Raw genomic sequence first — 15,118 nt, 5'->3', positions numbered from 1 at the left:
GTCAATGAGCCAGATGGTTCATCATTAAAACATGGAAAAGTGCTAGCAAAATGATTTGGGTAGCTGTAATTTGGAACCTTTAACTACATTTTAGCTTTCCAAGAGAACACATGCTTGTCTTATGCTATTACAGCAAATATAAAAAATTCAGAGATTTCAGACAGAAGGGGTGAAAGAATAGATGAGGAACCACTGGAGAAAAAAGCAGTGATTATAATATCAAATATTAAAAATATAAGCATGAAAAGGATAAAGAAATTATATAAAGTTACAAAAAAAGTCTCAAAGTGGGTAAAGTTAAAGAATTAAAACTGGGCACTACTATGAGTTCCTGCCATGTACAGAGGGTTCATAATCTAACTGCAGGGGCTCAGATCAACCCCCGGCCTGGGAACTTCCATAGACTGAAGATGCGGCCATAAAATAAAATAAAAAAATATGCAAAATTGGGCACTACTGTATAGCACATGGTCTTTTCAATCTCTTGGGATAGACCATGATGGAAGATAATATAAGAAAATGATGTATATATATGTATGACTGGCTCACTTTGTGGTACAGTAGAAATTGGAAGAACACTGTAAATCAACTATAATTAAAAAAAAAAAACGGGCAAATAATGAAGGACTATCACACTCATCCAACAACTTTCCCTTATTCTAATAACAGCACCATGACTTTATTGAAGACCTAGAGGCACAAGTGGGAATAGATGACCTAGGAGTTTCCAGTTGCTATGATTCTAACCTCATAGAAAAAGCCAACCTGAGATAATCAATAGACAGACAGAGGCAGAAGCAGAAAGGGTGCTTGTGCTTGTGCTCCTTGGATCTAGCTTCTCCCGGGGCCAGCCCCACCCTGGCCTTTGCACCTATCCTGGATAGATGGGACCTCTTTCATATAAAAAGGTTAGGTTGGGTTCCAGCAATTGCATCCAGAAGAATTCTAGTGATGGAAAGGGAGGATAGAATGCTAGCAATATTTCCTCACTCAACAGATTAGGAAACTGAGGGCTAAGTGACTAGCAACTAGGGTTACAAGGTTACAGAGCTACACTTTAAGTGTTCAGACTTCCAGTATGATGCCCTTTCTTAGTCTCACACTAAAGTTACAGAAATGAAAGTAGCAATAACACTTTCATTCTTTTTGCTGTCTATATTGTCTATAGCAAATAGTTATTGTTTCATAAAAAGAAGAAAAGTTACTTTAAAAATGGGTAGGAAGAAATTTTATAGACATTCTCATGTTTACACCAATGAGACTTTTTTTGCAGAATTGCCTAAAAGCTTGAAATATTCTCTATGAAAAGGCCAATGTCATTAACAATTCTTAAAGAATTAGAACTCACTCAGTGATAAACATCCACAAAATGAATACTCTAAGATAGCATATTTAAAATTTTCATCTTTTAGCATGTTTCTCATGGATTTCAAAAATATCATACCTTTAAAAAAAATCATACCTTTGTGATGAATGGTGTTATGAAAACGAAAAATACATCATAGAGGAGAAGAAGACCTAGAAGTATCACACATGACTGGTGAAGAAAGAAACAAATTTAAAGGTCAAATTTCCCATAGCTAAATTAGGAGATGTTATTTTGCAAATACAAATAAACATGTGAACATACATTTGAATACTATTTTTTAGATATTTAATGTTTATTACTATTTGTACTTTTAGTCTACAAATCACATTAAAACTTTTATCTGCTTTAACCCATTATTTACCAAAAAAATTACTAAATCAAAGAAATATTCTTCTGTAATATTTAGTCTTGTATGGATTTTATGAATTTGGAATATTATATAAATAACTAAAAATATTTTAGCTAGCAAGTCAGTGGTTGCCTGAGGCTGGGGCTGAAGACTGCCTGCTAAAAGGGCATGATGGAGCTTTCAAAGAGACAAGAAATATTCTATAATTTATTGAGATGGTGGTTATAAAGTTATATATTTATAAAATTTTAATAATCTGTACACTTAAAATGAATACATTTTATTATATGTAATTATACCTTAATAAAGTTGCATTAAAAAGAAAAATTTACTTTAGCTAGCAAAGTAGTATACTTTACCTTGAAGTTGGGTAACTTCAATGTTTTAATTAAATTCAGACAGAAAGCAATCCCCAAGATATCCTGTAAAATCCAAGCCCACCTAAAATCAAAAGAAGTTACTCTATTGTTTTATTTAGTTATTTTTAGATGGAACTTTTCAAAAGAAACAGATCATTACAGTAATACTGTTCAATTGCTATAATTTGACAATTGAATGATCAAGCAGCAATTATAACAAAAAACGTCTTATATTCTCCATATTTAGTAACTTACTGTCCTGGTAGAATAATGAATACTATTATACTAAGAAAAAGTTGAAAGGCTACCTCAGAAGAACATATATCAAACTTAAGTGCATATTTATCCCTACTCTTTGAATTTACATATCTCTTTTTAGAAAGACAGCTATAACAAAGGATAATGATGGTAATACATATCCAGATACCTAAATATAAAGGAAATAAGAGCAATGCAACAATACCCTATCAAGAACTGACATGAATAATTACCAACTGATAATTATGCCCAAAGCTGTCTACAACTGTATGAACCTTGCTCCAAATTTTAGGCCATTAAATTTTTTTTAGGTTTTTTTTTTTTTTTTGTCTTTTTAGGGCCAAACACACAGCATATGGAGGTTTCAAGGTTGAATGGGTGCTGTAGCCGCCAGCCTATGCCATAGGCACAGCAACACAAGATCTGAGCCACATCTGCAACCTACAGCTCATGGCAACGCGGGATCCTTAACCCACTGAGCAAAGCCAGGAATCGAACCTGCATCCTCACGGATACTAGTCAGATTTGTTTCCACTGAGCCATGATGAAAATTTCCAAATTCTTTCAGGTTTTAATAAACTGTTAATTTTTTTTTCTGGTTATCCTTCTTGTAAATGGACAGATACCTGTATATTGTCTTATAGTTCCTTTCTATTTACATGAAAGGTAGTGTACTCTAGATACTCTTTCACGTTTTTTTTTTTTCACTTAAAAATATATCCTAGAAATCACTGCACATCGGTTCACAGAGATCTTCATTCTTTACAGCTAGACTGCACTCCAATGTGTGGCTACACAATAATTAAATATATTTTTGAAGCCTATTTCAGCTCAGATGTTGAAATTCTAATTCATATTTACTTTTCTCAACATCCTCAAATCCATTAGCACAAGATCTGTTTATAAAGGAATTTATTTAGCTTGTTTGGGTTAGCAGATATAAGCTATTATACATGGAGCAGGTAAACTACAATGTCCTACTATATAGCACAGAGAACTGTATATTCAACATCCTGTGATAAACCATAATGGAGAAGAATATATAAAAAAAGAATATATACAAACACTTTATATATATACACACATATATATGTATAACTGAATAACTTTGCTTCATAGGAAAAATTAATACAACATTGTAAATCAATTATACTTCAATAAAAAATTATTTTAAAATTTAAGACTTTATTTAACTTGTTTGAAAACTATGATGTTCTGGAATAAAAACCAAAAAAAAAATCTATATTAATCATAATGAATAATTATCGAGGCAAGATACAAAATGATCCACACTTAGTCTAAGCTAAAAGCGAATACAATGAATACTCATACCTATCTTCATTTCGAAATACGGCCCAAACAACAGCTATTGCTATGCACAGTCCAGAGAGAAAAATAAGTCTCACTTCAATGCTTTTGCCACGACACACAATCCTAAAAAACAGATTGAAATAGGTTAATTTACCCTGTAGATGAAACACAGTGTTCACTTATATGACAAATGAATGTTAGCCACAGTCATAAGAAAGCGATTGAAATACTGACTTAAAAGTCTTGGTTTTAAGAACAACAAATGCTACATAATAAAATATTTAACAGTTCAGTAGAACTATGATGATGAAAATGCTCTATATCTCTGCTGTCCAATACAGTAGCCACTAGTCACAGGTGATTATTTAGCACTTGAAGTGTGGCTAATGAGATGGGGCAATTGAATTTTAAATTTTATTTAATTTTAATTAATTTAAATGTATATAGAGACATGTATATTGGACTGCATAGGTTTAAAATACTCCTACTTTCCCTTGTATTTTAAATTACAAACACCAACATTTAGGCTTCCTCGTAAGAGATACATACGTGCATTGTCCACATGCTATCTTACGAATTAGTGCAGCAAGACAGTTGTACAGACTCATCGCTGATGCTATGCAGAAAATTGCTATCATAACATAAACTAGAAAAAAAAGACACTAAATTACATGAGAACAGAAGGAAACATAAGAAAATATTCATATAATTAATATTAATTCTTTAGCTTTCTTATCAAATCATGATACTTTCAATGCACTGACCATACCATAATCTGAATTGGTTACAAAACTTAAAATATTTAGATGTTGAGTTTTAAGAGTGGGTATTTTATGTATTGTTTTAGTTGCATTACACACTGGTAGAAGTGCTTAAGGAGCTGAAACTGGCTCTACATTTTCTTTCTTTTTTAAAAAAATGTATTTAAAAAAAATTGAACCTAGTTGATTTATAATATTGTGTTAGTTTCAGGTGTTCAGATTCCTAAACATTATAGGTTATTACGAGATACTGAATATGGTTCTCTGGGGAATACAGTAAATCCTTGTTGTTTATCTTTTTAATATACAGTGGTATGTATCTGTTAATCCCATACTCCTAATTTATCCCTCTTCCTCTCCTTCCCTCTTTGGTAACCACAGTTTCTTTTCTATGTCTGGAATTTGTTTCTGTTTTATAAGTTTATTTCTATTATTTTTTTAGATTCCACATATAGGTGATATTATGTGATACTTATCTTTCTGTCTGACTTACTTCACTTGGTATGATAATCTCTAGGTCCATTCATGTTGCTGTAAATGGCAATATTTCACTCTTTCTTATGGCTGAGTAATAATTTCAAATACATACGACATCTTCTTTATCCATTCATCTGCTGATAGATATTTAGATTGCTTCCATGTCTTGGCTATTATAAACAGTGCTGCAATGAACACTGGGGTACATGTATCTTTTCTAATTATGGTTTCCATCCTTCTGGATATATGCCCAGGAATGAGACTACTTAGATCATAAATAGCTCTATTTTTAGTTTTTTGAAGAACCTCCACACTGTTCTCCATTGTGGCTGCACCAAGTTACATTCTAACCAAATCCACTTAAACAAACCTCTCTGTCAAGATACAATACTAAGGTAGCTAAAATTCACAAATGTTTTTCTATATTGGCTATATGTACTTGAGAATTATTTAGAATTAAAACCATTTGCTCCCTGTGTTGCTAAAAAAGGGGAAAAATATTGTACTCTAAAACAAAATAAAAGTATTCATGCAGTTCCTTGGTGGCACAGTGGGTTAGGGATCCAGTGTTAACACTGCTGTAGCTCAGGTTGGTGCTGTGGTGTAGGTTTGACCCCTGGTCTGGGAAGCTCTGCATGCTGTGGGCGCAGCCAAAAATAAAAGTATTAACTTTCTGAACTTTCTGAAAAATTTCACAATGGAAATTCAAATTTTATGTGAATTTTGCAAATTCCACTAGATTTCAGAAAACTGTAGCTCTGTTCTATAGGTAAAAAAAGAGAGTAAACTAGAGATAGCAAATCAGGGATAGCCACTTTTTTTTCTTTTCTTCTTATGGCCATACCTGCTGCATATGGAAGTTCCCAGGCTAGGCAAATCATAGCTGAAGCTGCAGGCCTATGCCACAGTCATAGTGACACCAGATCTGAGCCACATCTGCAACTTACACTGTAGCTTGCAGCAATGCTAGATCCTTTACCCACTGAGTGAGGCCAAGCATTGAACCCACATCCTCACAGACACTATTTCAGGTTCTTAACCCACTGAGCCACAATAGGAACTCCAATAACCACTTTTTAACTAGTATTCTTGGACAAGTTACTTTTTTGTTTATTATTTGGTATTTTTATTATTGGATATATATGGTAATATAAGATAGTCAAAAATTGCCAAGTTGACTTTGTTTAGTCATCCACCAAAGATTTCCAACCCAAGATTGAAGACTCTGGTAAAAATCATGCTCTGGAGGCCCTAACAGAGTTTTAAGGTGTCTCATTCAATATCACACTATATCTAAGAAAGTGATTAGGCATGAGAAAAAATTTTGTTAATATAACTATCTTTAGTAACTTTCTTGAGCATGACTTAAATGGTAAGGAGAACCTGAGCAATTCAGTATACTAAATATATTAAGACATGGTACAATTTTAGCCATAACGAACCATTTGAAGGTGTATTAAATCTTGCAATAACACACACCATTGTCAGAGTCATAATTAAATCTTATGTCCTGGGATAATCGTGAGGTTTAATTACTGCAGATATAAGCTGGGTCAACTTTTTTTTTTTTTGTCTTTTCTAGGGCTGCACCCATGACATATGGAGGTTCCCAGGCTAGGGGTCCAATCAGAGCTGTTGCCGCCAGCCTACTCCAGAGCCACAGCAGCAACATGGGATCCGAACTGTGTCTGCGACCTACACCACAGCTCATGGCAACGCCGGATCCTTAACCCACTGAGAGAGGACAGGGATCGAACCATAACCTCATGGTTCCTAGTGAGATTCGTTAACCACAGAGCCACAACGGGAACTCCTGGGTCAACTTTTTAAAGAGCAATGAGTTTAAGGAAATTTCTTACCAAAAATTAAAACATGATTTAAGATAAGTTAGAAAAATCTTTTTTCAAAAACCACTATATATATATCAACTGTGAGTCAGACACAAACAACTGAAGGCTGAGAATTAAATCAGAAAAATTAGCTGCACAATAATAATACAAACATCACCATTATAGCCACTATCCCAGCAACATATTGAAATATGAATGATGTTTAAAGAATAACTTTTTCTAATTGGGAATATATGTCATAAGTGTAGTTTTTATTTATTTCGTTATTTCTTTTTACAGCTACACTTGTGGTATATGAAAGTTCCCAGGCCAGGGGTAGAATTGGAGTTGCAGCTGCCAGTCTATACTACAGCCACAGCAAAGCCAGATCCAAACTGCATCTGTGACCTACACTGCAACTTGTGGCAATGCTGGATCCTTAATCCACTGAGCAAGGCCAGGGACTGAATCAGCATCCTCACAGAGACTATGTCCAGTTCTTAACCAGATGAACTACAATGGGAACTCCTTAAGTGTAGTTTTTAAATTGTTGCCATAGGACAGGAGAAACAATAAGCTGAAACTAACTTTAGGGGCTCAGTTTTCTAAACCAAAAGCTTACACTAATATTCTCTAAATAAGTATTATAACCTGTGATTTTTTTTTTTTTTTACAAAGGGTTTTTGCTAGTTCTCATCAGGCATACTTCTCTTTTCCCTGAGATCTCTCTCTCTCTCTCTCTTTTTTTTTTTTGGCACACTTGTGGCCTACAGAGGTTCTGGGGCCAGGGACTGAACCCACAGTGTGAATGCCACAGCAGTGACAACACTGGATCCTTAAACCACTGAGCCACCAGGGAACTCCTCTCTCCTCTTTTTTGTTATATGTTGGCCACAGATGGCAAATTTCCATCTTATCAGAACACTAAGAGGACTATCCAGAGGATGGGCATGCCATTATTACCCCTATCAGTCATTCTCTAGACCACAGGCAAGTATCTGTGTGTCTTTAGAAGCAGTATGCTCTTAAATGTTTATATAAGTGAGAACAAAATTTGAGGAATATAACATCGTGATTTGCAAACTGACAAAAAGGACAAATCACACTTTGGGGGTAAGCAGAAGCAATAAATCAGTAATCTGAATGATCTGTTTCAGGTAACTAAATATAACAAAGAAGTCCTTAGTCGGCTACTTAGATACTGGGTTTTCAGGCTTTACCTGCAGAGAGGAAAAGTTAGGGCCCATAGCAATTCTTTCAAGTCATCCATGAAAAAATGTTTTTATCTCAAGACTTATAATATTTTTAATTAGATTTTTTTTCTTTTTAAGACTGAAACTTCAGCATATCATATGGAAGTTCCTAGGCTAGGGGCTGAATTGGAGCTGTAGCTGCGACCTACACCACAGCTCACAGCAATGCCAGATCCTTAACCCACTGAGCAAGGCCAGGGACAAAACCTGAGTCGTCATGGACGCTAGTCAGATTTGTTTCCACCAAGCCATGATGGAAACTCCACCAGTCAGGTTCTTAACCTGCTGAGCCAAAAAGGAACTTCTTTGATTGGAATTTTGTTTTTACACACCAGAGTAATAGAGACCTAATACTTGTGGAAATTTAAAAAGTTAGTTATAAATTATTCACTTAAGTTTTCTAGGTAGAATGCCTTAAAGGAAAAGATAAATTTGGCAAAGTAAATTAAAGTATTATATGCTAAAAGCAGCAAATATAAAATATGACTTCTTACCCAACCATTTGTAGAAGAAATAAAGTAAGACCATCATAACGCAGCAGATGACAACAAATATTACAACTGTTAAAGGACTAAAAGTAAAATATTCTTCCTTCTTTTTCCTCATTTCTCTATCTTCAGAGTTTGTCACTGCCTTCATGTTTTCCCTGCACAAACATACATAGGAATTTCAGCAAATCTTTGAGAAATACAGTTATTTTAAAAATCTATCTCTAGCACCAGCTTAAAATTGTTTCTGATTACTTTAAAAACTACACACCAAAAAGAAATATTTAATGTGGAAAGTAAAAATTCCTTATAATTCTACCCTCCAGAGTTGATCTGTTACTAACCACTAACTTCCTTTTTTTTTTTTTGTCTTTTTAGAGCTGCACCTGTGGCATATGCAAGTTCTCAGGCTAGGGGTCAAATTGGAGTTGCAGCTGCTGGCCTATACCACAGCCACAGCAATGCCAGATCCGAGATGCATCTATGACCTACACCACAGCTCACAGCAAAGCCAGATCCTTAACCCACTGAGCGAGTCCAGGGATTGAACCCACAACCTCATGGTTACTAGTCAGGTTCGTTAACCACTGAGGCGCGACAGGAATTCTGGAACTCCAACTTTTGAAACAGCATTTTTTTCTGGAGGCAAAACTGTTGAAGCAGATGCTATTTATGATATGAACAAATTAATGTTTATGAACGTTTACATTATCTAATTTGGAAACTACACTGATGTAATAAGTTTCAAATGATAACCTTTTTACACACTTAATATTACCAACCTAAGATAGTAAAGTATTTTGAATTAGCTTCTCTTCAAAGTAATCACTAAATTCTTCTATCAATCTACTAAGTATTTACTATATATCTGTTTGTTGCTCATCAATGTATTAGGAAGGAGTCAAAAGAAGTTCAAGACATAGCTTTGTCCTACCTTGATTTAAGACAGCAAAACATTGTTTCTAATTCTCCCAATATCCCTTGCTGGGTTATACAGCTAATAAAAGGCAGAAGTTGAAAAGGAAAGAGTCATAAGTGTCCTTTGTTGAGCAGTCTGTTCTGTTCACCTTATTGTCTCTTCCCAATTAAATGCAACCCACTACATACTTTTTCAGCTCTTGTCCCTTTAACTCTAGTTTACTAAATTCTGTTCCTTTTTGGTATATCCTGACCCTTTCATCAGGCCTGGGAGCAAGATAAACTTTAGGTTAAAAAAAAGATTTATTTCTGGAGTTCCCGCTGTAGTACAATGGGATTGGTGGCATCTCTGCAGCAGCAGAATGCAGGTTCAATCCCTGGCCCTAGCCCAAGAACTTCTTATGCCACAGGGCAGTCCAAAAAAAAAAAAAATTACTTTTATCAAACTGTACATTTGTCAAACTGCTTATTCACCAATATGCCACTTCCTTATTAGAATTGTAGACTGGGATCATCACATTCTAAGCATTTGCAACTAACTGTAGGGAGTCTGTATGGGAAAAGAGCAGGGAAAGAGCTTGGGGTGAGACACATAGTACCTCCCTGAAACTGGAGAGTTGATGACAGGGTATTAATAGATGTTTCAATGAAAGCGGTACTGAGTAGGAAAACAGGTCGACTTTTGGTATCTATCACTGCAAACAGATACATTTAAAAACTTTAAAAAAATCAGAATACACATATAAGCCTTAACAATGAAAGAGTTGTATGTTCATTCTCAGTGTACTAAAAAGCATCAGGCAGTTTTTTTGTTTTTTTGTTCTTATTGTTTTTTCTTTTTAGGGCTGAACTTTCGGCATATGGAGGTTCCCAGGCTAGGGGTCAAATGAGAGCTGTAGTCGCTGGCCTACACCACAGCCACAGCCACAGCCACACCAGATCTGAGCCGTGTCTGCAACCCACACCACAGCTCACAGCAATGCCAGATCCTTAACTCACTGAGCAAGACCAGGGATTGAACCTGTATCCTCATGGATACTAGTCAGATTTGTTTCTGCTGAGCCATGTTGGGAACTCCCATCAGGCAGTTTCTTGAGGGAAAACATATACTACTAGATTTATTTATTTATTTATTTAGGGCCAAACCTGGAGCATATGGACGTTCCCAGGCTAGGGGCTGAATTGGAGCTGCAGCTGCTGGCCTATGTCACAGTCACAGCAATATCAGATCTGAGCCACGTCTGTGACCTACACCACAGCTCAGGGCAACACCAGATCTTTAACCCACTGAGCAAGGCCAGGGATCGAATCTACAACCTCATGGTTCCTAGTCGGATTCATTTCCACAACGCCATGACAGGAACCCCTAGATTTATATCATGCTAAAATTATATTTTTAAGAAACTGTACTCTTAAATCAGCTCAAGAGCCACATGCAATGGGGAAGACAAGCTTTCTTTCATGTCATCTTGAGTTTATGATGAGGACTGGTGATCTCATTATAATAAGGCTTTAATTCCCCACTGAAAAGTCTTTAGGTGAAATCAAGGCATTTTCCCCCTTTTGCATAAGATACATTTTTCATTTGGCAGGGTAATTCTGGGTCATGAGGTTCTATTCTCAAAAATTTTCCCTTCCCTAAGCCTTATTCTCCCTTCCCTTCTCTTTCAGTCTACCACTCTTTACTTGCTAAATAATAATTCTTGTGTTATTTTTTTAAAATTAAGACATAACATATAACTTCATATTAGGTTCAGGTATATGACACATTGATTCAATATTTGTAATATATTGGAAAATGACCCCACAATAAATCTAGTTCACATCCATCACTACACACTTTTTTGTGTGACAAGAACTTTTAAGATCTCTCTTAGCAACTTTCAAATATACAGTACAATATTATTAACAATGGTCATGTTGTATGTACATCCCCAGAAATTATTTATTTTATAACTTGAAGTCTATATCTTTTGATTACTTTCACCCATTTTGCCCACCCCTAGCCTCCCCAACTCTGGTAACTACCAATCTGTTCTCTGTATCTATGATTTCATTTATTTTTTTAAGAACCTACATATAAATGAGATCATTCAGTATTTGTCTTTGATGGCATTATATGACGTGAAATAAATCAAAGTCCAGCCATGTTGTTGCAAATTGTTCTTATGTCCTCAATAATTCTACTTATTCTGGAACTTTTCCCATTTTATCACTGATTCATACTCTGTTTCTCTATACTGTCACCACCCTCTGCAACATATACATTTAGTTCTTTCTATCTTTATCTTACTCAGAATCAGTCACCTCAGTTTCAAAATCCATAATCTTGCAAGTAAAGGACATCTCTCTCAACATGGCTAATGAAGGCAACATATTCTTTATTTTTGCCCATCATCACATTTTATGAATAAAATAACTTATATGTACTTCTTTCCCATATTCAACTTTCTTGAGAAGCCTGCTCTGACATGTATATGAAAGTTGCCTTGCTAACTCAAAGTCTGGTCCATGGCTCAGTTTGTTAAAACTGTAGAATCTTAGCATCCATCCCCAGTCTACCAAATCTGAATATCTGAATTTTTTAAATTTAATTTTATTTAATTAATATTTTTTCTTTTCTAGGGCCACACCCACTGCATATGGAAACTCCCACACTAGGGGTCTAATCAGAGTTATAGCCACTGGCCTAGCCAGAGCCACAGCAACTCGGGATTAGAGCCACATCTGTGACCTATACCATAGCTCACAGCAACGCCGATCCTTAACACACTGAGCAAGGCCAGGGATCAAACCCGCCACCTCATGGTTCCTAGTCAGATTTGTTAACCACTGAGCCACGACGGGAACTCCTTTTTTTAATTTTAATGAGATCTTAAGACAGTTTGCATGCACATTACACTTTAAGAAGCACTACTCTAGAGAAAAAATTTACATAACAATGGGAGCATAGTGAGAATCTATATTAAGTGGGAAAACACTTTAATGAATCTGTAGCTTTGGGGAAATTATTTATAGTTTCATCATATAATCTAGAAAATTATTTTGGAGAGCTTCTTACACATTATGCCTTATAAAGACTAATAATGAAGAAAAAACAATGCTTAATCATCTGAAAACATATGACTAACATGTTGAAATGTGTTTTCCAAATATGTAAAACATTTAAAGCTCACTACTCTAGGAACCTACACTTGTTAAGCCCTAACCTGTGCTATATGGAAGTTCTTGGGCCTGGGATCAATACAAGTCACAGCTGAGATCTATGCCACAGCTGTGGCAATGCTAGATCCTTAATGCACTGCTCTGAGCAGGTGACTGAACCTGCATCACCACAGAGACAATGACAGGTCTTAACCCACTGTGCCACAGCAGGAACTCCCTAAGCTTTCTCTCTCTTTCCCCCCCCCCCTGTTTTCTAGCGTGGCATATGGAGGTTTCCAGGCTAGGGGTCAAACTGGAGCTACAGCTGCTGGCCTATAACACAATGCAGGATCCGAGCCATGTCTGTGACCTCTACCACATCTCACAGCAATGCCAGATCCTTAACCCATTAAGTTAGGACAGGGATTGAACCCACAACCTCATGGTTCCTAGTCAGATTTGTTTCCACTGTGCCATGATGGGAACTCCTAAGCTTTCTCTCTTGATGTAAATTAATCAAATTTTAGTATTTTAAGAAACTACAAATAAATTTATTTAGCTTCTACTCCATTCCCTTAACCTCTTGGCCACAACTACAGGGATTGAAACTGCATCCTCATGGATATTAGTCAGATTTATTTCCACTGAGCCATGATGGGAACTCCTAAATAAGCCCTTTTTAATGGACTTTAATTAATCCATAATAAATTCACAAGGTGAATATATTGACCTTTATGCATAAAATAATATGCTCTGAGCACAGTTTTTTACTCAATTATAAATATGAACTGATCCTTCTATACTATATTGCCTGCTTTAATCTACAGCCAAAGGTATGTAACTGTAAGAAGACTGGGTTTAGGTTGTTATTAAATAGATAAATCCAAATTTCATGTACATTGGAATTTTTACATTTAAATTAAAATATGAACATGCTTAATTAATATCCTTGAGTTCCTAAAGCATTTTAAAAAATGATGAGGGATCAAAAATAAAAATAAAAAAAGATGAGGTCACATTGTAATGGCTCAACTCAGGAGAAGTACATATAAGTTTTCAGGAGGAGCTAAAAAACTTCCCATATTCTTATTAATTTTCTTCCAATCTAAGTAAATAGGTACATTAAGATACTAACATTCTTCACTTTTTCTGAAAGAGATAAGTAAACATCTTAATTTAAAAGAGTCTTTGGTGAAATTTCAGTGTCTCCTTGCCAGCAAAAGGACTAGAAGAACCTCTGACTCCTTTTTTCTCAGTGAAAAGTTAAAGATCTACATGAGCATACACCTGAAATCTAACTTTGTCAGCACTATATTCTGAGAACAAGTAGAATTTTAAATGTTGTTATATGATAAAATGATTACCAAACAATAATTTTAACCATTTATCTTAAAAACTATGAAGTTTAATTAAACTTACAATTCAATTAGCCCGCTCCAGTATCCACCTAATGCCACAGTGAACACAGCAATTACAAAAATAACCACCATAGTATAGTCAAAGTTAGGCCACGATGGAGAATACATTTTCACAGTAATATTATCTCCGAGAGCCTAAAAGGGAAAATAGCAGTTAATACACTAGAAATAGTTTTCTTTTTACTATAGTATATGGCAGCAATGCTCCAATTTCATTCTGGAATGGACACTACACATAAGACAGTCAAGAATAATAGAACTATTCTGACAACATGATATAGTCTCTTGTGAAAATCATGAGGCAATGCTTTGGTTTATTAAATCTTGAAAGCGCAGTGTTCCACATAATCACATTTTGTTCAAGGATTTAAAGATAAATGATGACACAAAAATTTTTTAAAAGAGGTCAAAACAAATAAATATTCTTCCTAACATTAGGGCTCTGAAACACCTTGTGCTAAATGTGGGATGAATACTTTTCAAATAAAGACTCAATAGGTCTTAATAACTTCTTGTTAGCAAATGGAACATATACAATAATTTAAATTAAATATCAATGGTTAAAAGTAAAATGTGGTATTACTTATTCATAAATTTTGTCTAATATATAATCCCTAATTTACCTGCTTCATATCTTTAAAGTCTTTGTGGTTTATAAATGCAACCAATATTTTCACATCATGAAATTCAGATTTGTTCCCTGAGGGAGGAAACTAAAAGAAAAAAAACATTATGAGAACCTAAGAACTACTAGCATATTTCAGAATAAAATATAAATTATTCTATTAAACACAAATATTACATCTTTTTTTAAATTTTTATGGTGGCGCTTGAAGCATATGGAAGTTCCCAGGCTATGGGTCAAATTGGAGCTGTAGCTGCTGGCCTATGCCACAACCACAGCAACACCAGATCCAAGCCGCATCTGCAGCCTATGCCACAAGTTGGGGCAATGCAGGATTCTCAACCCACTGAGCGAGGCCAGAGATTGAACCCGCATCCTCATGGATACTTGTTAGGTTCTTAACCCACTGAGCCACATGGGAATGCCAAATATTATGTCTTTTTAGTTATAAAACAGTTTAATGTGTTCTTTCTTAATATTACAGTAAGAGTTCTCAAACTGGAATCCTATAAGCATAAACTTAAACTGATATCTTACACACATACACACTTGTTCCTAA

General features: G+C 35.2%; 1 protein-coding gene across 4 annotated transcripts in view; it reads right to left on the bottom strand.

The window, feature by feature from the left end:
• The window catches only part of SPPL2A (signal peptide peptidase like 2A), a 61,114-nt gene that overhangs the window by 16,980 nt on the left and 29,016 nt on the right, over window positions 1-15,118 (bottom strand). For 2 of the 4 annotated variants that reach the window (XM_047766359.1, XM_047766360.1), the window contains exons 4-11: window positions 14,558-14,647; window positions 13,936-14,069; window positions 9,389-9,451; window positions 8,461-8,612; window positions 4,196-4,292; window positions 3,668-3,769; window positions 2,078-2,159; window positions 1,463-1,537 (exon numbers count right to left, since the gene is read on the bottom strand). In XM_047766359.1, the coding sequence (XP_047622315.1) occupies window positions 1,463-1,537; window positions 2,078-2,159; window positions 3,668-3,769; window positions 4,196-4,292; window positions 8,461-8,612; window positions 9,389-9,451; window positions 13,936-14,069; window positions 14,558-14,647 (795 nt within the window). The remainder of the gene's footprint in view (window positions 1-1,462; window positions 1,538-2,077; window positions 2,160-3,667; window positions 3,770-4,195; window positions 4,293-8,460; window positions 8,613-9,388; window positions 9,452-13,935; window positions 14,070-14,557; window positions 14,648-15,118) is intronic. The other 2 variants (XM_047766361.1, XM_047766362.1) reach the window with 1 other exon arrangement.

This window comes from Phacochoerus africanus, chromosome 2 (assembly GCF_016906955.1).
Source record: "Phacochoerus africanus isolate WHEZ1 chromosome 2, ROS_Pafr_v1, whole genome shotgun sequence".
Classification (NCBI taxonomy): Eukaryota; Metazoa; Chordata; class Mammalia; order Artiodactyla; family Suidae; genus Phacochoerus; species Phacochoerus africanus.
The sequence above is the reverse complement of the archived record's forward strand: the minus strand, read 5'-3'. Positions and strand labels throughout refer to the sequence as shown.